We start from the raw sequence: 24,429 nt of genomic DNA on the forward strand, positions 1-24,429 counted from the left end.
AATTATTCCTGCCATAGAAAGGGATGCACGCATGCAGGAGTATCAGCAGAGACTGTTGCAGAATCTTACATGTGCTTTTCCACAAAATACCAGTGGTGCACGTAGTGAATCTTACAGTTCCAACTTGCCAACCGTGGGACCGTCAAGTGTTCAGCACTCAAACCGTAACAGAACCACAGTATCTGCTGGTAACATCAATTTTGCGGAATCATTTCACCACTTTTTTAGCCCATCCTTTGCAAGGCCACAGGAGACAAGAAGTCTGACACATAGTCAACGCCTAGAGACGATGGTACAGGAGTATCTCCAAGTAAACATTGAAGCCATGACTGTGTCACTGGACCCTTGCTCTTTTTGGCTTCCAATCTGGATAAATGGCCGGAGCTAGCCACTTACGCCTTGGAGATCTTGTCATGCCCCACAGCCAGCGTTCTGTCTGAACGTGTGTTCAGCGCTGCTGGTGGTGTGCTGACAGATAAGCGCACGCGGCTCTCCACTGATAATGTAGACAGACTCACGTTCATAAAGATGAACAAATCATGGATCCGAAACGACTTTTCTACCCCTGTGTCATCCTGGGGAGAGTAAAAGCTTGATGATTGGTTAAAATCACCCTACCAACCGTTTTAAGCTTTCAAATTACTAATCATGTTTATCTGTATCTTGGCTGGAAAATAATTTGGGCTTTGTAGCAGTGTGCAGCACTGATTCTATTAGGCCATCTATAATAAGCTCCACCAGATTTAAAATTACTAATCATGTTTATCTGTATCTTGACTGGAAAATAATTTGGGCTTTGTAGCAGTGTGCAGCACTGATCCTATTAGGCCATCTATACTAAAGCTTCACCAGATTTAAAATTAATAATAATTTTTAGCTGCATCTAGCCCGGAAAATAATTTTGGGGCTCCGAGATGCGCAAGACACATAAGTGCCTTCTTGCTGCACTACCTGCAGCATGACCCTCATATTGTCAGAATTCGAAGTAATCATGACTACTGGGTTGCCACACTCTTAGATCCCCCAAACTTTTCGATCAACCTTTTCATTTTAATAAAGACCAAAAAAATGGTCATTTTTGAAATTATAAGCATTAGCAGGTTGTTAGAAACTGAAATCAAACAGTTTTCAACTCAAAACTTTATTCTAGGTGATGTTACATTTTCACATAGGACCCCTTGTTCGAAAGGAGCTTCTGAACTCTCTCGTCCATTGAATTTGTCAGGTTTTGGATGGTTTCTGCTTCAATTGTTTTGCATGAGGACAGAATACCCTCCCAGAGCTGTTGCTTAGATGTGAACTGCCTCCCGCCATCATAGACACTCCTTTTAATGATGCTCCAAAGGTTCTGAATGGGGTAGAGGTCAGGGGAGCATGGGGGTCACACCATAAGTTTGTCCCCTTTTATGCCCATATCAGCCAGAGATGCAGATGTTTTATGTGCAGCATGAGATGGTGCATTGTCATGCAAAAAAATGATCTTGCTGTGAAATACACGGTTCTTCTTCTTGAACCATGGCAGGAAGTGCTGTTTGAGAAAATCCACATACATTATGGAGTTCATCTTTAGCGCCTTCAGGGATCCTAAAGGGGCCGACAATCTCTCTCCCCATGATTCCAGCCCAAAACATTACTCCACCTCCTCCTTGTTGGCGCTGTAGCCGTGTTTGCGTGGGGTGTCCATCAACCAGCCATCCTCCACTCCATCCATCTGGACCATCGAGCGCTGCACGGCACTCATCCGTGAACAAAACAGTTTTGAAATCAGTCTTCATGTAATGTTTGGCCCACTGGAGCCGTTTCTGCTTGTGTGAAGTGGATAGAGGAGGTTGACAGGATGGCGTATGCACAGCTGCAAACCTCTGAAGGACCCTGCATCTTGTTGTTCGGGGGACGTTGGAGGCACCAGCAGCTTCAAAAACTTGTCTGCTGCTATGACAAGGCTTTTTTGCCGCTGCTCTTTCAACCTGACGTAATTGCCTGTAGGAAAGAGTCCTCAATTTGCCCTTATCAGCACGCACACGTGTGTACTGTGAATCAGCTACATACTTCTTGATTGCCAAGACACTTCATCCTGATCATCGCACAATGTTGATTGTAGTCATGCCTTGACCTAAACACTCCACAATTTGTTGCTTCTCAGCAGCCGACACATCCTTTTTCTTTCCCATTTTGGCAGAAAATGTAGGCTGCTTAATAATGTGAGACAGCCTTCTTAAGTAGTCTTGCCTTTCATTGGACACACCTACCAAACTAATTAGCACAGGTGTCTGCAATTGCTTACAGTGATATAAAGAGCCCTGACACACATCACCATCAATGAGTTTAACTGACAAACAAACAAATTCTTCCCTTATCACTCCTAAACACTTTTTGCATAATAATTTGGAACACAGTGCACATGTGCTTTTCCACAAAACACCAGTGGTTCACGTAGTGAATCTTACAGTTCTAACTTGTCAACCATGGTCTGTATGGAGTTGTTCAATAAAGGGCCCAAAATTAAGATAACATAGATGGGAGAGGTCTCTATGAATAGGAATTCCTAAGTATTTGATACCCTGTGAGGGCCAGGCAAAGGGAAAGTTGGACTGGATGGAATCCTATATGGATTTGGGGAGGGAGACATCGAGGGCCTCAGACTTCGCTGCATTGATTTTAAAATTTGACATGTAACAAAGTGATCTATTTCAGCCATAACAGCATGGATGGATATATGTGATTGAGTGATATATACTAGGACATCATCAGCAAATAGAGAGCACTTGTACTCGGTGCCTCCCACCTCAATCCACCTAATATTGGGGTTATGGCGAATTGATGAGAGCAGGTGCTCCGTCACTAGGATGTATAAGAGAGGGGACAGAGAACATCCCTGCCTTGTTCCATTGGTGATTGTGAAAGGTGATGAAAATGTTCTGATGCGCCCCCTGGGCCTTGGGACACCCGGAGCCGGACCCTTTTTGGTGGATGCTGGTGGTTGTAGTCTCCGTGGCGGCGACCCGGTTCCGTGGCTCAGGGCGGTCAAACCAGTGGCGGAACTATTTATGTGGTTTTGATGTTTAAATGTCCGACTACGCCACCCGTGGATTGCGGTCAGAGTGAACCGCCGCTCCAGGGCAGACCGCTGAGGCTGGTGTTGTGGGTGCAGCAGAGCGTAGCATAACTCCCCACGGGAGGAGTATAGCCTCAGGGCAGTGTATGCGGAGGATGGGGTGATGGTGCAGGGCAGCAGCAGTAACGACACGGAGTCAGTGATGCAGTCCAGGGCCTTTACTCACAGTTCTTATTATCCAGACCACGTCTGCAGGTAACGGCTGCCCACGTCGTACTGTGCTCACCAGGTGAGGGGCTCAGACACCTCCCAGATAACTTTGGAGCGCTTCACAGGACCCCCTTTGTGTGTCCTTTGTCTGGCCTTTCTTACCAACCCTTCTGTCCGGCTGCCTCGGGCCTCCTCTTGGTAAACTTGGCGCCAGTTTCCCTGACCCTATGTGGTGCCTTCCTAGCGGGTGTAGCGAGGGGCTGCGCCACATAAAATGTCACAGCCTCCGGTTTCTAGCTGAGGGTCGTTTCCTGCCTCCACTAGTTTCGGGGACCGGTCTCCCCCTTTGGCCTGACCCCTCCACGCAGGTGGATTCGGGCGTGCGGTGGCGACTCGCCCGTCCGCACCCCTGGGATCCCTTCGTTCCTCGTTCCTGGAGCCTTCTCCGCTCCTCTTCCTTCCTTCTCCCTCTTCCAGGCCTGGGCCTCTGTTACTAGGCCCGCCTCCGGAGCAGAGCTCATGCAGAGCCCCTGCTCCCTGCCACTTCTGCTCAGACTTCTCTGCACTGAACTAAGATGGTGCCCACCTTTTATACTCCCTTCTCAATGCACCCAGGAACTGCTTCCTCCCTGCTCCTGCACTACAGGGTTCCCCTTCCTCAGTGTTCCCTCCCCCCACTCCAGCCAGGGACAGGGACTGTCGTGCCCATCTCAGGGGCATATTGGTCGCCCTGCCCCACGGCAATGTGGTGTAATGCATGCAGGTGTCGGGTCCTGATCCACACTACATCCTTACCTGAGAGTGAGATATCACACCTCTGGGTGAGGTGCAATACCTCTGTAGCAACCGAGCCCTCAGGGTGCTACAGTTCCATTTATCTTCAGCCTAGGTGACGTATTGCGATACAGGGCCGTGATTTTGGCTATAAAAGGGTCCCCTAGACCCCTACCCCAAGCTTTTTAAGAGAATCATATATGGCGTGCCAGGAGACTCTATGGAATGCTTTCTCAGCATCCAACGAGAGTATCTAATTACAAATTTTTAACTGCATCTAGCCCAGGAAATACTTTGTGCCTAGTAGCAGTGTCTGCTAGTCAGCGCATTATCCCGGCTGTTAAGCAAGCTACACCACCTGTAGTTTGGACACTTAATTTTTTCAAAGGAAATGCTTCGGGACCACGGGATACTCAGTGAAGAGCATCAGGAGGCACCCCAAGGCATAGGGGCTGGGACTGGCAGTAGGATGCCTTGCGGTGGACAGCCGAGCTCGATCCTTATAAAAGCTTTTTAACTGCAGCAGCTTTAGTGGACGCTACTGGAGCTGGAATTACGCGGCTGCTGGCATGAGACTTGCCCTCCAATAGATCCTTGTAAATGGATTTAAAGTGTATTCATTCAAATTAGAGAGACAATTTAAATTAAAAAGCTTAGAGCTGCCTCCACCACAGGGGGGCTCGCTCGACCCACCAGCGGACAGGCACCAGTATTGGGAGAGGGGGGCTGGCCGTCAGGGTTCACCGCGGCTCTGGCACAAACCCGGCGACGCGGAGGTGGCACGGGCAGGAGCGGACTGAACGTGTCGGCTTCTCACTTTTTGGATTTTAGAAGGGCATGACATGCCTATATCTGTGTCTCCCCCTCCTTTTACTCCTCCACCTCTTTTCTTTTCGCATGACTATATGTACTTGTCACTTTTCCATGTGTTAGTTGTGTCTTCTGAGCAGTTTGTCAGCTTTTGGACACCTTTGAAGGTGTTTTCTATGTGTTTCTATGTGTTTTTGTTTGCCTGCCATTGATTTTAACGGTGTTCGAAGGTGTTCGACGAACAGTTCGACGAACAGTTCGGCGAACACACGGGTGTTCGACGAACCGAACCGAACTCGAACACTACGGGGGTGGCTCAACACTACTCCCGAATATTCCAGTCTGCTCGACCCGAGCATCGAGCACCCGAACATTTTAGTGCTCGCCCATCACTATTCTTCAATGCAAAAAGTGAAACTCATATATTATATAGAGTCATTAAAGAGTGATCTATTTCAAGTGTTTATTTCTTTTAATGTTGATGATTATGGCTTACAGCCAATGAAAACACAGAAGTCATTATCTCAGTAAATTAAAATAATTAACAAAAAAACACCTGCAAAGGCTTCGTAAGCGATTAAAAAGGTCCCTTAGTCTGTTTCAGTAGGCTCCACAATCATGGGGAAGACTGTTGACTTGACCGATATCTAGAAGGCAGTCATTGCCACACTAAGTAATGCAAAGTAAATTTTGCATTTCATTTGGAAATCAAGGTCCCAGAGTCTGGAGGAAGAGTGGAGAGGCACACAATCCAAGCTGCTTGATGTCAAGTGTAAAGTTTCCACAATCAGTGATGCTTTTGGGGAGCCATGTCATCTGGTGGTGTAGGTCCACTGTATTTTATCAAGACCAAAGTCAGCGCAGCCGTCTACAAGGAAATTTTAGAGCACTTCATGCTTCCCTCTGCCAACCAGCTTTTTGGAGATGGACATTTCATACTCCAGCAGGACTTGTCACCTGTCCACACTGCCAAAAGTACCAATATCTGGTTTAAAAACAACAGTAACACTGTGCTTGATTGGCCAGCAAACTCATCTGACCTTAACCCCATAGAGAATGAGGTATTGTCAAGACGAAGATGAGACACACCAGACCCAACAATGCAGACGAGCTGAAGGCTGCTATCAAAGCAACCTGGGCTTCCATAACACCTCAGCAGTGCCACAGGCTGATCGCCTCCATGCCACACCGCATTGATGCAGTAATTGAGGCAAAAGGAGCCCCGACCAAGTATTGAGTGCATTTCCTGAACATACATTTCAGTAGGCCAACATTTTGGATTTAAAAATCATTTTTCAACCTGGTGTTATAAAGTATTCTAATTTACTGAGATAATGACTTTTGTGTTTTCATTGGCTGTAAGCCATAATCATCAACAGAAATAAACACTTGAAATAGATCACTCTCTTTGTAATGACTCTATATAATATATGAGTTTCACTTTTTGTATTGAAGAACTGAAATAAATTTACTTTTTGATGATATTCTAATTATGTGAGATGCACCTCTATCCGGCAAAGACACCGGCCCATTCCTCCATTGATGTACCAGCCAGTGAAAAAGTTAATCCAGGACATGAAAAGCACAGATGTTATCAGAGACAGTCACAGTCCTTGGGCGGAACCACTTGTCCTTGTGAGGAAGAAAGACAGGAACATCCTCTTCTCTATGTACTATAGAAAGCTGAATAGTGTCACCCACAAAGATGCCTACCCCAAGCCACGTATTGAGGGATCCTTCACAGCCTTAAAGTTAGCTGCATTCTTCTCAACATTGGACCTGACCAGCGGGTAATGGCAAGTACCTGTAGCCCCAGAAGACCAAGAGAAAACAGCCTTCATAACGACTATGGGCCTGTTTGAATTCAATTTTATGCCATTTGAACTGTGCAATGCCCCAGAAACTTTCCAAAGTCTAATGGAATACTGCCTAGGTCATAAGAACTTTGAGACGGTCCTGATTTACCTGCATGATGTGATTGTGTTTTCCAGAAGATATGAGGAACACCTTGAGCACCTGTCAGAGGTCTTCAACACACTCACTAGCTATGGCCTGAATACGAAATTTGCTGTGGCAGTTCCAGTCAAAGATCTTACAGCAAAAACGACAGCCAAAATTTTCTAGAAGATTTTTGTACAATCTTATGGATATCCAGAAAAGATCCTAACTGATAGAGGTGCTGCATTTGAATCTGAACTGTTCCAAGAACTGTGTAGCCTCTATAGCTGTAAGAAAGTGAGAACAACTGCATATCATCCTCAGTGTAATGGTCCGTGTGAGTGAATGAACCAGACTCTAATTGACATGCTACATGCAATACCTGCTCAGCAGAGAACTGATTGGCTGAATCTACTGCCAGAATTGTTCTATCTCTACAATAACAATGTCCATTGTTCCACCGGGTATACGCCTTATTACCTGATGTTTGGTCGACAAGGAAGACTACCAGCAGATGTTGCCTTGGAAGTGCACGTTCCAGAGACAGTCAACCATCTACCACACACTGATTGGTTCAAAGAGCATCAGCGACGACTAGAAGTAGCTAATGTCATTGTGGAACAGAGAATAAAAGCGTTCATCAGAGACAAGAAAAGAACCACAACTTGAATGCCAAAGCAAAACCTTTAACTGTCGGATATCGAGTCCGGCTTAAAAAGAATCATTGCTCCAGCAAACTAGATGAGAAGTGGGAGACTTGCCCATAAATTGTTCGAGCTATCCCTCTGCCTAGAGTATAAATCTACAGCTGTCTTACATAGTCACCTGTATTAAAGACTCCTGTCCACAGACTCAATGAAGCAGTCAGACTATAACCTCTACAACATGGGCAAGACCAAAGAGCTTTATAAGGATGTCAGGGACAAGATTATAGACCTGCACAAAGCTAGAATGGGCTACAAAATCATAAGTAAGACGCTGGGTGAGAAGGAGACAACTGTTGGTGGAATAGTAAGAAAATGGAAGAAATATAAAATGACTGTCAATCGACATCGATCTGGCGCACCATGCAAAATCTCACCTCGTGGGGTATCCTTGAACATGAGGAAGGTGAGAGATCAGCCTAAAACTACACAGGGGGGAACTTGTTAATGATCTCAAGGCAGCTGGGACCACAGTCACCAAGAAAATCATTGGTAACACATTACGCCTTAAAGGTTTAAAATTCTGCAGTGCCCGCAAGGTTCCCCTGCTCAAGAAGGCACATGTGCACGCCCGTCTGAAGTTTGCCAATGAACACCTGGATGATTCTGTGAGTTATTGGGAGAAGATGCTGTGGTCAGATGAGACAAAAATTGAGCTCTTTGGCATTAACTCAACTAGCCGTGTTTGGATGAAGAGAAATGGTGCCTATGACCCAAAGCACACCGTCCCCACTGTCAAGCATGGAGGTGGAAACATTATGTTTTGGGGGTGTTTCTCTGCTAAGGGCACAGGACTACTTCACCGCATCAATGGGAGAATGGATGGAGCCATGTACCGTAAAATCCTGAGTGACAACCTCCTTCCCTCCGCCAGGACATTAAAAATGGGTCGTGGCTGGGTCTTCCAACAAGACAATGACCCAAAACATACAGCCAAGGCAACAAAGAAGTGGCTCATAAAGAAGTACATTAAGGTCATGGAGTGGCCTAGCCAGTCTCCAGACTTTAATCCCATAGAAAACTTATGGAGGGAGTTGAAGCTCTGAGTTGCCAAGCAACAGCCTCAAAATCTGAATGATTTAGAGATGATCTGCAAAGAGGAGTGGACCAAAATTCCTCCTGACATGTGCGCAACCCTCATCATCAACTACAAAAAACGTCTGACTGCTGTGCTGGCCAATAAGGGTTTTGCCACCAAGTATTAAGTGTTGTTTACCAGAGGAATCACATACTTATTTCTCACCACAAAATGCAAATAAATATATCTAATTTATAAAATGTGATTTTCTTGATTTTTTTGGGATATTCTATCTCTCAATGTTAAAATTAACCTACCCTTAAAATTATAGACTGTTCATGTCTTTGTCAGTGGGCAAACTTACAAAAACAGCAAGGGATCAAATAATTATTTCCTTCACTGTAGACACCTAAATATTAACTTGCTTTTATTCTAAAAGCATAAAGACTAACAACAAAACATATAAAATATCCCCATACAAATATAGCACGACGGTAAAAGATTTATACACATATTTGGTAGTGGGGATTCAATAATCCTTGGTAGTCATACTACCCTACTGCGGAGAAAAGGAGACATAGGTATATTATCAGGGAATAATTCTTTCACACAAGTGTGGCATAGAAGGGGTTAATCTTACCCTAGAATGTCCTATCTCTTTCCCTGCCTTGCTGTGGAGGTTGGCACCCTAATGTTAAACGGTAAGGCGTCCCCGCTCAACGTCAGCAGCCCTGAATTCCCTAATGTTCACCCTGAATCATATTAGACATGAGAATGATAAGGAAAAAGGCATATGTATTTAATATTCCAAAGATGATCAAAATAGACAAAGGAATAAAAAATGACAAATATACTTAACATGTCAAATATATCAATTCAATGGACAATGAATATATACGTAAGCATAACCAGCTCTACTATCTAACAATAACCCATCCTACATATGTGGAAAATTTTCAAAATAAATGATTAGATAATCAAAACTGGCATGAAGATTGGTCCTACAATGAGATCCACAGGTAAGCTTGCTGCATAAACTTAAAGGGGTTTTCCCACAAACGAAAGTTCATTTTAATCAATAAATCTTGGAATAATAATAACTTTCACAATTGGATGCGTTTAACCCCTTTACCTCTGAAGGTGGTTTGCAAGTTAAAGACCAGGCCAATTTTTACAGTTCTGACCACTGTCACTTTATGAGGTAATAACTCTGAAACGCTTCAATGGATCCCAATGATTCTGAGATTGTTTTTTCGTGACATATTGTACTTCATGATAGTGGTAACATTTTTTCGATATGAATTGCGTTTATTTGTGAAAAAATCGGAAATTTGGCAAAAACGTTGAAAATTTCAAATTTTAATTTGAAAATTCAAAATTTGAATTTTCATACCCTTAAATCAGAGAGATATGTCACACAAAATAGTTAATAAATAACATTTCCCACATGTCTACTTTACATCAGCACAATTTTGGAACCAAAAATTTTTTTTTGTTAGGAAGTTAAAAAAGTTAAAAGTTGAGCAGCGATTTCTTATTTTTCCAACAAAATTTACAAAACCATTTTTTTTTTAAGTACCACATCACATTTGAAGTGACTTTGAGGGGTCTTTATGACAGAAAATACCCCAAATTGACTACATTCTAAAAACTGCACCCCTCAAGGTGCTCAAAACCACAGTCAAGAAGTTTATTAACCCTTCAGGTGCTTCACAGGAATTTTTGGAATGTGAAAAAAAAATGAACATTTAACTTTTTTCACAAAATGTTATTTTAGACGCAATTTTTTTTATTTTTGCAATGGTAAAAAGAAAAAATAGACCGCAAAATTTGTTGTGCAATTTCTCCTGAGAAAGCCTCTGCTTGGACACATGGCAGGGTTCGGAAGGAAAGGAGCGGCATTTGACTTTTTGAATGTAAAATTTGCTTGAATTAGCGGACGCCATGTCTTGTTTGGGGAGCCCCTGATAGGCCTAAACAGTAGAAACCCCCCACAAGTGACACCATTTTGGAAACTAGACCCTTCAGGGAACCCTTAAGGCCATGTTCGCATGTTCAGTACTTGGTCAGTATTTTACATCAGTATTTGTAAGCCAAAACCAGGAGTGGGTGACAAATGCAGAAGTGGTGCACATGTTTCTATTATACTTTTCCTCTGCTTGTTCCCCTCCTGGTTTTGGCTTACAAATACTGATGTAAAATACTGACCAAATATTGAACATGTGAACACGGCCTAAGTGTTTCAATCTCATCTCTTGCGAATGTGTAGGGAGTGTGGAGAGGGGTTCTTCCGAGTTGACCCCTGGCAGAAGAGGAAGACATTCCTGCATTCACCTAGAGCTCCCAGCAAGATTTGGATGGATGCACTGCGCCATACTAAGGTGAGAACAACTAGACACCCTGTCTACCGAAGCGGATTAAATGGGTGCTACAGAGAGAAGGACAAAACATCAGGATAGCATTTTTAGTCACCACTCCTCACTAAAAAAAATCCAATAAAAAGCTATCAAAATGTCGTACAGTGGCTTGTGAAAGTATTCACCCCCTTGGCATTTTTCATGTTTTGATACCTCATAACCTGGAATTTCACAGTTTTTTGGGGGGTTTGCATCAGTTCATGTAATGAAAATGCCTACAACTGTGGCAATTTGGTTTTCTTTTTATTGTGAAGCAAACAACAAATAGGACAAAATAACTGAAAACTTCATTGTGCATAACTAGTCACCCTCCTAAAGTCAGTACTTTGTAGAGCCTCCTTTTGCGACAATTGTATCTGCAATTCACTGTGGATAAGTCTCTGAGCTTTCCGCATGTTGCCACTGGGATTTTTGCCCATTCCTCAAGGCAAAACTGTTCCAACTCCTTCAAGTTAGATGGTTTCCTCCGGTTAACAGCAATCTTCAAGTCTGAATATAGATTCTCAATGGGATTATGGTCTGGGCTTTGACTAAGTCACACCAAAACATTTACACATTTCCCATTAAACCACTCGAGTGTTGCTTTAGCAGTATGCTTTGGGTCTTTGTCTTGTTGGAAGGTGAACCTCTGTCCCAGTCTCAAATCACTGACAGACTGAAACAGGTTTTGCACAAGAATTTCCCTGTATTTCGCACCATCCATCTTCCCCTCTACTCTGACCATTTTCCCTGTCCCTTCTGTTGAAAAACATTCCCTTCCCCATAGCATGATGCTGTCACCACCATGTTTCACTGTGGGGATGTTGTTCTTGGGGTGATGAACTGTGTTGGTTTGGCGCTAGAATACAGCATTTACCTTGGTGGCGAAAAAGTTCAATTTTGGTCTCATCTGACCACAGCACCTTCCTCCATTCATTTGGGGAGTCTCCCACATGTCTTTTGGCAAACTCAAAGCAAGACCTACAATTTTTATGTGTAAGTAAAGGCTTTTTTCTGCCCACTCTTCCATCAAGGCCATCTCTATGGAGTGTAACAGCTTATTGTGGTCGTATGGACAGATACTCCAGCCTTTGCTTGGGAACTCTGCAGCTCCTTCAGGGCTACCTTTGGTCTCTTTACTGCCTCTCTGATTAATGCCCTTCTTGCCCGGACTGAGAGTTTTGGTGGGCGGCCCTCTCTTGGGTTTGATGTGGTACCATTTTCTTTCCATTTGATAATAATGCATTTGATACTGCTCCAGGGAATCATCAGAGATTGGGATAATTTTTTTTTTTTTTTATAACCCAACCCTGACTTGTACTTCTCAACAACTTGATTTGTTTGGAGATCTCCTTGGTCATCATGGTGTTATTTGGTTAGTGGTGCCTTTTGCTTAAAGAGGTTGTCCGGTCAAAAGTGATAAGTCTGCAGTCACTCTGTGTGACTGCAGACTTATGAATGCCCCCAACGCAGGCACTGTGCGCTGCGGGGATTCGCCGGTATGAGACCTGGGACCAGAGGGTATGTATATGTTATACATACCCCCGGCCATTCAGCGCTGCCTCACTCCATACACTTAAAAACGTTATGCCTCTTGGAAGAAGAGGAGGAAAAATTGAAAACGCAAAAAATGCGACCACAGGGCAGACACTAATTAGCTATTTTGAGGAACTGAATATGGGCTTCTAGGCTGCCATCTGTTAATTTAATGCCAGCAGTGTGCTACACAAAGTCCCACTCATGAATGGATCTCCTAAACATCCACCAGTAATTGTGAGTTATGAGCAGGAATGCGCTTAGCCCCATACATGTGATCTCATAGACACCACTAATATGATTAAGCAGTTGCACAGGTTGAAGACATATTATATCTTCTAGTAATATAAACAGAACATCCACGCCTTTCCTCTGTGTGGTTCCTTATGTGAACGCATAAGGAAGGGCTCATCCATTATCTGCTTATGAGGAAGACCTAGTCATCTATGCCATATTGTGCAGCTTATTATATGTAGCACTCCTTTTGCGCTTTGTAGTCACTTTGCATTCTTATTATTGCACTTTATTGGATATTTGCATATAGTGTTACATATTTTTCATTTTCAATCCAAATAACTTTTTATGAATTACTATTTTTCTACTAAGTAAGAACTTTTTTCCCCTACATATCTACCTCTGTTAGTGGTGATGCTGTGATATTTCAGAAGGGAATTTACATATTAGGAACGTTTACCATATTTAGGGAAGTCATCTTCGCCTTATTCTTTGATCATATCTATTTTAATATGTCCTATAACACTGTATCAAATGTTGCACTTTGGAGCCAATTTTTAGATATATTTTGAATCATTGGATTAATGTAAACATAACCACTCATTTCTTTATTGTTATTTCTAAGACTGTCTCTTTTATTTGTTAATAAAGTTATGTCTTTGAATTATTTATGGTATGTGTAGCCTTTCTTTATAGGTTTGATAATTGTATACTTGGTTGGCCCTTGGCTTTGGACAAATTCTGTAGGTTTTTGTTCTGCAGCCAAAACCTACTCTCTTGGCTGTAAAAACACTGCGTTCAAAATGCCTGTCTTCTCATTTTTTTGCGGTGTTTTAGTTGCGCTTTTTTTGGGTGCGGATTACATGTGTGCTTTATCTACAGTATATGTTTAATAAAGTTAGTTTTATTCACCAAAAATGCTTAAAATGCAGCGGACACGCTGCAGCAATGTTTGTTGTGCTTTTTGCAATGTTTTTTTCACTTTCTCATTGCTTTCTATGGATGAAAAAAATGATGCGCGCTGAAAGAAATGACACGCTGTAGATTTCAACGTTGCAGTTCTCAAATTCAGCCAGGAAGAAAAAAGCATGTACACGAGGTTTCTGAAGTCTCATAGCTTTTGCTGGTACTGTAAAAAGCAGTTTTTCATTTGCATAAAAAATGCTGCATGTGAACATGGACTAATCTGATATTCTCTGAACTGGCATGAGACCAAATGCTTTTTTTCTCATATAAATCTTTACATCATGCTGGGAGTTTATCAAGTCCAGTTTTTCATATGCCAGTCTTGAAGTAACAGCACACTGCTGTAGCTCTATCCGGACCTGCTCCTGTGGCTTCTGCTTCTGTTGCCAGTTGCGGCCATATTCATCCCGTGAGAAGCATTGGTGATAGATGTGTTATGGCCAATATTAATGGGCAGTGCAAATGTTGTCCAGCCAGGTATACTGGTGTGCTTGGGATTTGTGGTGCTACTCAGACAGTCAGAATGGGCATGTGTGCTGTGTAGCCAGCTCCTTGCTGTGGCCAATGGGGCAGTACCACACCCCAGTTTTTTTGGGGGGGGTTTGCTGGTGGTTTTCTTGTTTTGATTTTGATCTTACCTTAAGACCCCATTCTTCAGAATCCTGACTGACTTCGCTTTCACTAACCATTTGGTATCTGACCTCTGCTGTAATCCTGACTATGGTTTTGACTCTTTGGTTATTGGCCCGACTAGTTTAACATCTTTGGCTCGGGCTCCCTCTTCTTGCCAGCAGCTACTCCATGGATGCAATCCAGCGAAGCCTGCAGTAAGTCCAGATCCCTCTATAAGGGTTAAAGGGTGATGGCCAGGGTTCTTCTGGCATCTGCTAGATAGAGTTGCTTGAGTCAAGTCTGTCTGAGGTAGCATTTTATGGTGCTGACTGCTTCTGACAGACTTTACATCTGCAGGAGTAAGGCGCACCAGATTTATTAGGAGGTGGCACATGCCTCATAATAAATTTGGCACATTTTAGGGCTGCCCGTGAACAAAAGAAAAATTAAATATGCATAGATTCAAGCTAAAATTTACACTAATTTACATTTTCTGGCATACGTGATAGTAAATTAGAGGTCCAGAGGTTAAAGTGTCAGGCCGGCCCTGTGCAAAGTCACATAATTTTTAGGAAATACCCTTTGCACCAAACTTTGCAACTGTTTGATGCCAGAATAATGATCTATTTACCACATATTGCTATCGATTACATTGAAGCCACCTTATGGTTCTTAACCAATGGATCTTTTTTGTACTATGATTTGCCAGGAATTAAATACAATATTTAACACTTACAACAACGTGTCATAAATGTACTTCATTTATTGAATAGATTAAATAGCATGAAAGGCATTGATCTGAAAAAACAGCAGAAATGTTGCTGAAAACAATAGGTATATTAATAAAGACCTGTCATACCACAAGCCATGGCCCACCAATACCCATAATTAGTGAAAGAAGAATATACTGTGTTGTGTATCTTCTGATGGGTGTATATTTGTGAGGTTTTCTTTAGGAGCTTTTCTAGAATTCTCGATCCTCCATGCTTAGACAGTAGCCTGACCTGCCCTCTTCAGGACATTCATAGATATGTGTAAACAGACATGGGTGACAATGGAGGCTGCGTGTGACTTCTAAGCGATCGATGTCTGTGTTGGTGTCTTCAAATGATCTCATCATATTAGATGTACATAAAACATGTGATGACACATTAGTTATCCCAGTGATTGCAAGGAATAATAATTTATGATGAGGGCAGAGCTAGGAGATAGGTCGTTCATCTTTATAACACATGAGAATCTTAAATGGTTAATGATAATTTGCAAGGAAAAGTTTTAGCATATCTTATTCTAAAATCAAGTAAATTACCTCCTGTAAGCTCATCTTATATACCTCATTCTTCAGCCTATCTGCCTTATCCTATCTTTTCTATTCCTCCATCTTGCTCTTGTCGTGTAATGAAATGTATTGAATTAAGCAATGAGTTTGAAAATCTCCAGAATGGATGTCAGACGGCGAACACTCCGCTGGCTCAGCTCATTACCCATGGGAGATGCATCAGAGAAGATGAGCCCTAACAGGGCAATCTAGGGCAAGGACATGTCCAACAGAAGGGGTAGATGTCAGCCGAAATCACAGATTATACAAGGTAGACTGACCCCCTCAGTAATATTTAAAAAAAAGTAAAGTAACAAATAATGTGCAATGAAGATTTATAACATATGACATAGCAGAGTACAAATTACTTCTATAAATGTGTAGATGTCTTCAGTACGGTAACTGAAAATATCCAAAAATGTCAAACAATAATTCTAACTTGTAACGTTATAGATTATGCTCAATATATTAAATAATAGTAATAATGCATTTAGGAATTGGAAACCATATGAGACTTGGTTAATTGTGAAATGTATATGGTATTCTGGTCTGATGTGTTTATGGATGGACTATAGAAGAACAACTGTTCCAGAATCTAATATGGTTACCCTAGCCCTTCCTTTGCTCCTTCAAAACAAAGGAGCCATCATCCAATGAGCGCACAGCAAAACAAAGAAGAAAAACATTGCATCAGCACTTTTACAAATCAGTACCAGGGAAGGGAAAAGCTATCCAATTAGGTAACAGAACATAACACTCTGCGCACTGCTCTTGCAGCGCTGATCCATTAATTAAAGGGAACTGCTCATATTTGAATGTTGTGGGACATAGGGCGTATCACTTAAAGAATTGTAGGCCTTCAGGATGGAATGATTTTATATTGTATTGGCCATCTTTTCTGACTGTTTTTTTATAGCTGTATATTAATATCACTGTCGTTGCCTTGGCTTTACGGGTTTAATTTACTGAGTTCAGATGAATGGCCTCCAATCCCTAGACCATTTTGTCACATTAATGTGTCTGTTTTACTCTCAGTATACCCCACCCTATATGATTATTCATGTCACCTCTCCTAACTTAATTGAACCTGTATTCACCAACACTTACCCTCACGATATAAGAGACCCCAGGTCCTTGCAATCGATCATCAGGATGAAGCCAACCCTGGGCTGGTTTGCTGATAAAAGTCCCTTTACGAGTCCATTCTTCCCCAGGCAATTTAAATGTCTCTGTTCGAGAAGCCTTTCTACTTCCTCCTCCTGCACCACCTCGCAACCGGTTTATCACCTGCAGAGTGCAAGGTGTCGAGCAAACAGGATCGCAGGCTCCAAACATTGACCCTAGTCCACCAGAAGCCCCTGACTTCTCCAAGGATAAATCCTTGCTGGCACCGGATGGGGATCGGCTCAGAAAAGCTGCAGGACTTGAGAATTTCCATTGTCCCATCCTGGGTATCATCATGCAGAAGGTGGTAGCTACATCCTGCTCTTCTGGGCACTGTGGTTCAGAGAATGGTTGACCCAGTGATGGTGATGTGCTTGGTGTACTAGGGGCAACTTGTCCACTCATAGCTCCGGCTGGTAGAGTTGTCTGTTCCTCTGCTGAAGTTACAGACTCATTGCGAAAGCGTCCATACTTGGAGTCAGCCAGCATGCCGTGTGCTGGGATCCATCCAGAGCTTTCAGAGTGATTGCTTTTCTCTCTCATTCCCTCCTCCTGCTCTTCTCTTCTCCCTGGGGAGGATCCACTCTCACAAGATGATGTCATTCTCATATTACTCATGTAGCCCCCACCTCATGCAACATCCCAGCTCAGGTCAGCAGAACCTGCCATAGTATCATCGCATCCCCCACCTCTTAATATACAGCTATACATAGCAGGATACCTAATAAAAAGACAAGTTAAACCTTTATGTTTATTACCGCATATCATGCACTACAGTATATTCTACATTTATCTTGTGAATGCCTTGTCCTTATCTTGGAACGTTTCTAAGCAACCAAATCTCCCGAAACAATGGTTACAGAAAAACTGCATACTAGGAAGAGCAGATAACTATCATGTTTGTTTCTATGTTCTCTAATAATCGTGTAATCTCAGTGCATTATGAGAAGGTGAAATGTATGTGACATGTTTTTGTGTGTTTGCATATACAGATATATAAATCAGGAGAATATGGACTGTACACATCTCTCTGTACATATAGAGAATATGAAAATATTCCTCTGACTCACTTTGGAGATTCCGTCTGAAACAGAACCACCAGCCAGAAAACCCCATTCTTTGTTTTTCATACATCAACGTGAAAGGTTATCTGGAAAGGAATAGTTACCTACAAGGTACACTGGAACGGCAGCTACCAAGTGAAGGAATCTTTATGTTACCCAAAACGATGTTTAGAGTTGTGCCTAACTGCACAACTCATAAAGGTGAGTGTGATATACAAGTGCTTCTCACTAAATTAGAATATCTTCAAAAAGTTAATTCATTTAAATTCTTCAATACAAAAAGTGAAACTCATATATTATATAGAGTCATTACAAACAGAGTGATCTATTCCAAGTGTTTATTTCTGTTAATGTTGATGATTATGGCTTACAGCCATTGAAAACACAAAAGTCATTATCTCAGTAAATTAGAATAATTTACAAAAAACACCTGCAAAGGCTTCCTAAGCATTTTAAAAGGTCCCTTATTCTGTTTCAGTAGGCTCCACAATCATGGGGAAGACTGCTGAATTGACAGATGTCCAGAAGGCAGTCATTGACACACTCCACGAGGAGGATAAGCCACAAAAGGTCATTGCTAAAGAAGCTGGCTGTTCACAGAGTGCTGTATCCAAGCATATTAATGGAAAGTTGAGTGGAAGGAAAAAGTGTGGTAGAAAAAGGAGCACAAGCAACCGGAATAACCGCAGCCTTGAAACGATTGTTAAGAAAAGGCCATTCAAAAATTTGGGGGAGATTCACAAGGAGTGGACTGCTGCTGGAGTCATTGCTTCAAGAGCCACCACACACAGACGTATCCAGGACATGGGCTACAAGTGTCGCATTCCTTGTGTCAAGCCACTCATGACCAATAGAGAATGCCAGAAGTGTCTTACCTTGGCCAAGGAGAAAAAGGCCTGGACTGTTGCTCAGTGATCCAACGTGTTGTTTTCAGATGAAAGCAAATTTTGCATTTCATTTGGAAATCAAAGTCCCAGAGTCTGGAGGAAGAGTGGAGAGGCACACAATCCAAGCTGCTTGAGGTGTAGTGTGAAGTTTCCACAATCAATGATGTTTTGGGGAGCCATGTCATCTGCTAGTATAGGTCCACTGTGTTTTATCAAGACCAAAGTCAGTGCAGCCGTCTACCAGGAAATTTTAGAGCACTTCATGCTTCCCTCTGCCGACAAGCTTTTTGTGGAAATGGAAATTTCATAATTCCGCGGAACTTGGCATCTGTCCCCATTGCCAAAAGTACCAATACCTGGTTTAAAAACAACAGTATCACTGTGCTTGATTGGCCAGCAAACTCGCCTGACCTTAATGCCATAGAGAATCTATGGGGTATTGTCAAGAGGAAAATGAGGGACACCAGACCCAACAATGCAGACGAGCTGAAGGCTGCTATCAAAGCAACCTGGGCTTCCATACCACCTCAGCAGTGCCAAAGGCTGATTGCCTCGATGCCACGCCGCATTGATGCAGTAATTGATGCAAAAGGAGCCCCGACCAAGTATTGAGTGCATTTACTGAACATACATTTCAGTAGGCCAACATTTCGGATTTTAAAAACAATTTTCAAGCTGGTGTGATAAAGTATTCTAATTTACTGAGATAATGACTTTTGTGTTTTTATTGGCTTGAAATAGATCACTCTGTTTGTAATGACTCTATATAATATATGAGTTTCACTTTTTGTATTGAAGAACTGAAATAAATTAACTTTTTGATGATATTCTAATTTAGTGAGAAGCACCTGTATAAGCATTCATCTCCTTCATAAATCGGACAAACTTACTACGCTTAGATAGTGCTTTCTGTGTCTTTTTTCCCCACTATCTCATCCTTCCAGAATCTTTGTACATATAGAGGGATGATGGAATAGGCCCTGTACAGGTGTATTTTAAAATGTTGCAATATGAATAAGTATATAAAACATCATTTAGATGAATTAACATTTATCATTTTGACATCAACTGCTGTTACTGTAGCGCCCCGAGGGCTCGGCCGCTACAGGGGTATTGCACCTCTGCCAGAGGTGTGATATTCCTCTCCCGGGTAAGGATGGAGTATGGACCAGGGCTCGGGTAGCTGCATACATCACACACACCCCATTTCCGGGGGACAGTTCAACGGTGCTCCCATTAGGCAGTAATGCAGGCACGACAGACCATGTCCCTGGCTGGAGTGGGGAGTGGGGAGGAAAACCCAGTGATGTAGGAGCAGGAGGGGACGCTTCCTGAGCGTAGGTAGGAGCTCATTGGTTGCTGGTCACCTGGGCTCATGTTTTAGAGGGAGGTATAAAAGGTGGGCACCATCTTAGATCAGGGTCAGTTCAGTCAGAGGGAGTTCAGTCAGAGAAGACAGGGAGCAGAGGCTCTGTAGGAGCTCTGCTCAAAGGCAGGCCTAGAGAAAAGGCCGGGGCCTGAGAAGAGAAGGAACAGGAAAGAAGGAGAAGAGAGAGAGAAACAGAAGGGCTCAGGAACAAGAAGGTGGAAGTGACCCTAAGAACCCATGAGAATACCGGGTGAAGGGTCAGGCAGATTAAGGGTACCGGATCCCAAGTTGGTGGAGGAGAAACTACCCTCAACCAAAGACCGGACGTTGTGATCATTTATTGGTGCGACACCTCATCAAACCTGCTAGGAAGGCACCATAAAGGACAGCGGGGAACGGGGCCCACGTTTACCCGCGCAGATCCGCGGCAGCTGGACAAAAGTTTGTCACTGGTGAGGCAGGCCAGAGAAAGGATAAAAGGGGGTCCTGTGCCACGCTCCTGAATTGCCTGGGGGTTGACCGAGCCCCTCACCTGGTGGACGCAGCACGGCTTGGGCGGTCATTGCCTGTACAGAAGTGACCCGGAGTATATGAACTGTGAGTAAAAGGCATTGGACTGCAGTACGTTGTCTGTGTGTTCCTTGCTCCTCCAGCACTAACGGTACCGGGACTCACTCTCACCATCCCCTGCACTGCCCTGGGGCTACACTCTTCCCGTGGGAAGTTATAGAATCTCAGCTGCACACACCACCAGCCTCAGGGGATTACCTTGCAGCGGCGGTTCGTAATAGCCACAGTCCACGGGTGGCGTAGTTGGACATCACTTAAAACCTATAAAGGGACTACCACTGGTGACCACCCTGAGTCATGGACTGGGTTGCCACTACTACCCCCATCGTCTCCCTATTGCCCGGCTCCGAGTGCCCCGCGGCCCAGGGGGCGAGTCAGTTTTGGCGTAGTCGGCAGGATCGTTACCAACCCGCCACAAGCTGGTATTGTTAGAACCTTGCTCTTAGTTTTTTTCCTTTGCTGGTCACATGACCTTGTTGGCCTATTTAATCCTGCTCCGCCCTTCTGGCTTTGCTGGACTTCATTGTATAACTACTTTCTAGCTAGCCTGTGCTCTTTATCTAACTCTGTTAGTTTGCTTGGTCTACGGACCTCTATGTTCTATATATTTTGTTTGCTCGTCTGTCTGCTACTATTTCTGTTAGGAGGTGTCCCATTTTCCTCCCAGTCCTTAGTACTTGTAGGGATTCCTTCCCCACATCTATAGGTCTCCGTACAGACTAGCTTAGGACTTTAGCAGGTCTGATCGCAGGATCAGGTTCCCTGTTTCATCGTAGGGATTCAGCTGAGTTCTATCGTAGGGACAGATCTCCTCTCTTTCCTTAGCTCTGGTAGCAGAACATAACAGTAAGTCCAGCCTGCAAATTCTCTAAGGAAAGATTTTTCTGTTCCATCATGGTGTCGGTTCAGGATTTGGCTCATCGCCTGCAGGGACTCTCTCTGGAGGTGGCCGAGCTCCGTCAGCACGTGAGTAACTGTCCTGGAGCACATTTCTTGGAGCCTAAGGTATGTTTGCCGGATTTATTTTTTGGTGAACACCGAGAATTTTTTTCATTTAAAAATGCTTGCTTATTGTATTTTCGTTTGAGACCCAAGTCCTCTGGGGATGAATCCCAGCGCATAGGGTTCATAATGTCACTTTTGCGCAAAGAGCCTCAGGAGTGGGCCTTTTCTTTGCAACCTAGTGATACATGCTTTAGATCAGTGGATAGTTTTTTTTCTGCTTTGGGACTATTATATGATGATCCTGACCGTGTCGCATCAGCTGAGACTGAGTTGAGACGTTTGAAACAGGGATCAGGTAATGTGGAAAAATATTGTACTCATTTCCGTCGTTGGTCTACTCAAACAGGGTGGAACGATTCTGCTCTGAAAAGTCTATTTCTTGCTGGGCTCAATGAAAGGGTTAAAGACCTGCTAATTGCTTATCCTACACCTGAAGATTTGCAACAGGCTATGCAATTAGCTATACGGGTGGATAGGAGACTGCGTGCAAGGGTTAATGAGAGCAAATCCTCTGCTATGTCAGTTTCTGGTTATGAGAATGTGTGTACTAACAGTGGTGAACCAATGGAGATTAGATCGGTGGCACCTCGCTCTCAAGAAAAAGACCGTAGATTTTCTGAAGGCTTGTGTTTCTATTGCGGAAAATCTGGTCATTTGATTAAAGGCTGTGAGCTTCGTATGAAGAAAGAAAAAAAAATGGTCAGTCATGCCCGTATTGCCTGTTTAAATTCCAAGGGTGTATTTTTAGCTGCTTCCACGATTGCTCAGGAAAAATTAATGGAATTTCGGGTGTTTGTTGATTGTGGGTCTACTCTGAATGTAATTGATGGGGGATTCTTGGAAAGACTCAATTTAAAACCCGAACCTTTATCATCCCCCATTGCTGTGGTTTCTGTGGATGGTTCCCCTTTGAAGAATATTACTCTCAAGGTCTGTGAATTTCCTCTCACTATTAATGGTGTTCACCATGAGAAATTGGATTTGGTAGTTTTGAATAACTTGCCTTCTCCAGTAATATTGGGATTGCCCTGGTTAAAATTTCACAATCCTGTACTGGATTGGTCTACCAGTGAAATTAAATCCTGGAGCCATAAATGTTATGACAAGTGTTGTAACGGGCGTATTGCAGCTTTGGATAGGGGAGAATTGCCTGTTCCTATTCAGGATTTTTGGAGAGTTTTTTCTGAGAAGGAATCGCAGGTTTTGCCTCCCCATAGAGACTATGATTGTTCTATTGAATTTGTCCCTGGAGCGACTCTTCCTAAAAGTCGTTTATTTAACCTTACTATTCCTGAGAGGAAGGCTTTGGAGGAATACATACAGACAAGTTTGGCCGCCGGTCACATTAGGCCCTCTAAGTCTCCTGTGGCGGTTGGATTTTTTTTTGTAAAAAAAAAGGACGGCGGTTTACGTCCTTGTCTGGATTTTCGTGAGATTAACAAAATTACTGTACGCAATCCTTACCCACTGCCATTGATTCCTGATCTGTTTAACCAGTTAATGGGGGCCAAGTGGTTCTCTAAAATTGACCTTAAGGGGGCATACAATCTGTTGCGCATGAAGGAGGGTGACGAATGGAAGACTGCTTTTAACACTCCTGTGGGTCATTTTGAGAATCTGGTTATGCCTTTTGGTCTTACTAATGCTCCTGCATTTTTTCAGAATCTTATTAATGACATCCTTAGACCTTTGATCGGCAAAAATGTGGTTGTGTATTTGGATGACATTTTGATTTATTCGCCGGATCTGGAGTCTCATTGGCGGAGCGTACGTGAGGTATTACAGTTATTAATGGACAATTCGCTTTTTGCTAAGCTGGAGAAATGTGAGTTCGCTGTACAGAGAATTAGTTTTTTGGGTTACATTATCTCCAGCGAAGGTTTTGAGATGGACCCGGTTAAAGTTCAAGCTGTACAGGAATGGCCTAGGCCTATTGGTTTGAAATCGATACAGAGGTTTTTAGGTTTCGCCAATTATTACAGAAAATTCATAAAAAATTTTTCTAGTATTGTCAAACCTCTGACCGATCTCACCAGGAAAGGTGCTGATGCGGTTCAGTGGTCTTCTGAGGCCATTGAAGCTTTTGTGTATCTCAAGGAGAGGTTCACCTCTGCTCCCATCCTTATGCAGCCTGATGTGACTAAGCCGTTTTTGGTTGAGGTTGATGCTTCCTCTGTGGGGGTTGGCGCAGTATTGTCTCAGGATAACGGGGATGGATTACATCCCTGTGCCTTTTTTTCAAAAAAATTTTCGGAGACTGAACTGAATTACGATATTGGTAATCGGGAATTATTGGCTATTAAACTCGCATTTGAACACTGGCGACACTTCTTGGATGGTGCGGAATTTCCCGTTCAGGTTCTTACGGATCATAAAAATCTGATATATCTTGATGCTGCCAAGCGCCTAAATGCCCGTCAGGCTAGGTGGGCACTGTTTTTCTCGCGGTTTAATTTCTCCGTTACTTACATCCCTGGTACTAAGAATGTTAAGGCGGATGCCTTGTCTCGCAGTTTTTCTCCCATAGTCGGTGCTGAGAAAGAGGAGAACATTTTACAAGAAGGTGTTGTGATAGCTGCTTTGGACTCCGTTTTGGAAGATGAGATTCTTAAAGCACAGGAGAATGCCCCATCTAACACTCCTCATGGGAGGTTGTTTGTGCCTGGGACCTTTAGGAGAGATTTGTTTGTTGAGTGTCACGAATCTCGGTTGGCAGGTCATCCCGGAATCTCTGAGACCAAGAGACTGGTGGGTCGCAGTTTTTGGTGGCCTGGATGGCAGAAGGAAGTCATTAAGTGG

The 24,429-nt window shown here is 43.2% G+C and overlaps 1 protein-coding gene across 1 annotated transcript in view; it reads right to left on the reverse strand.

The window, feature by feature from the left end:
- The window catches only part of SHC2 (SHC adaptor protein 2), a 91,144-nt gene extending 73,738 nt beyond the window's left edge, over positions 1-17,406 (reverse strand). The window contains exon 1 of the mRNA XM_073660715.1: positions 16,679-17,406. Coding sequence (XP_073516816.1) covers positions 16,679-17,353 — 675 coding nt within the window. The 5' untranslated portion in view covers positions 17,354-17,406. The remainder of the gene's footprint in view (positions 1-16,678) is intronic.
- Between the last annotated feature and the right edge of the window lie 7,023 nt (positions 17,407-24,429).

The sequence above is a fragment of the Phyllobates terribilis genome, unplaced genomic scaffold (genome assembly GCF_046119375.1).
Source record: "Phyllobates terribilis strain yellow unplaced genomic scaffold, ASM4611937v1 Scaffold_1__5_contigs__length_1240528914, whole genome shotgun sequence".
Taxonomy (NCBI): Eukaryota; Metazoa; Chordata; class Amphibia; order Anura; family Dendrobatidae; genus Phyllobates; species Phyllobates terribilis.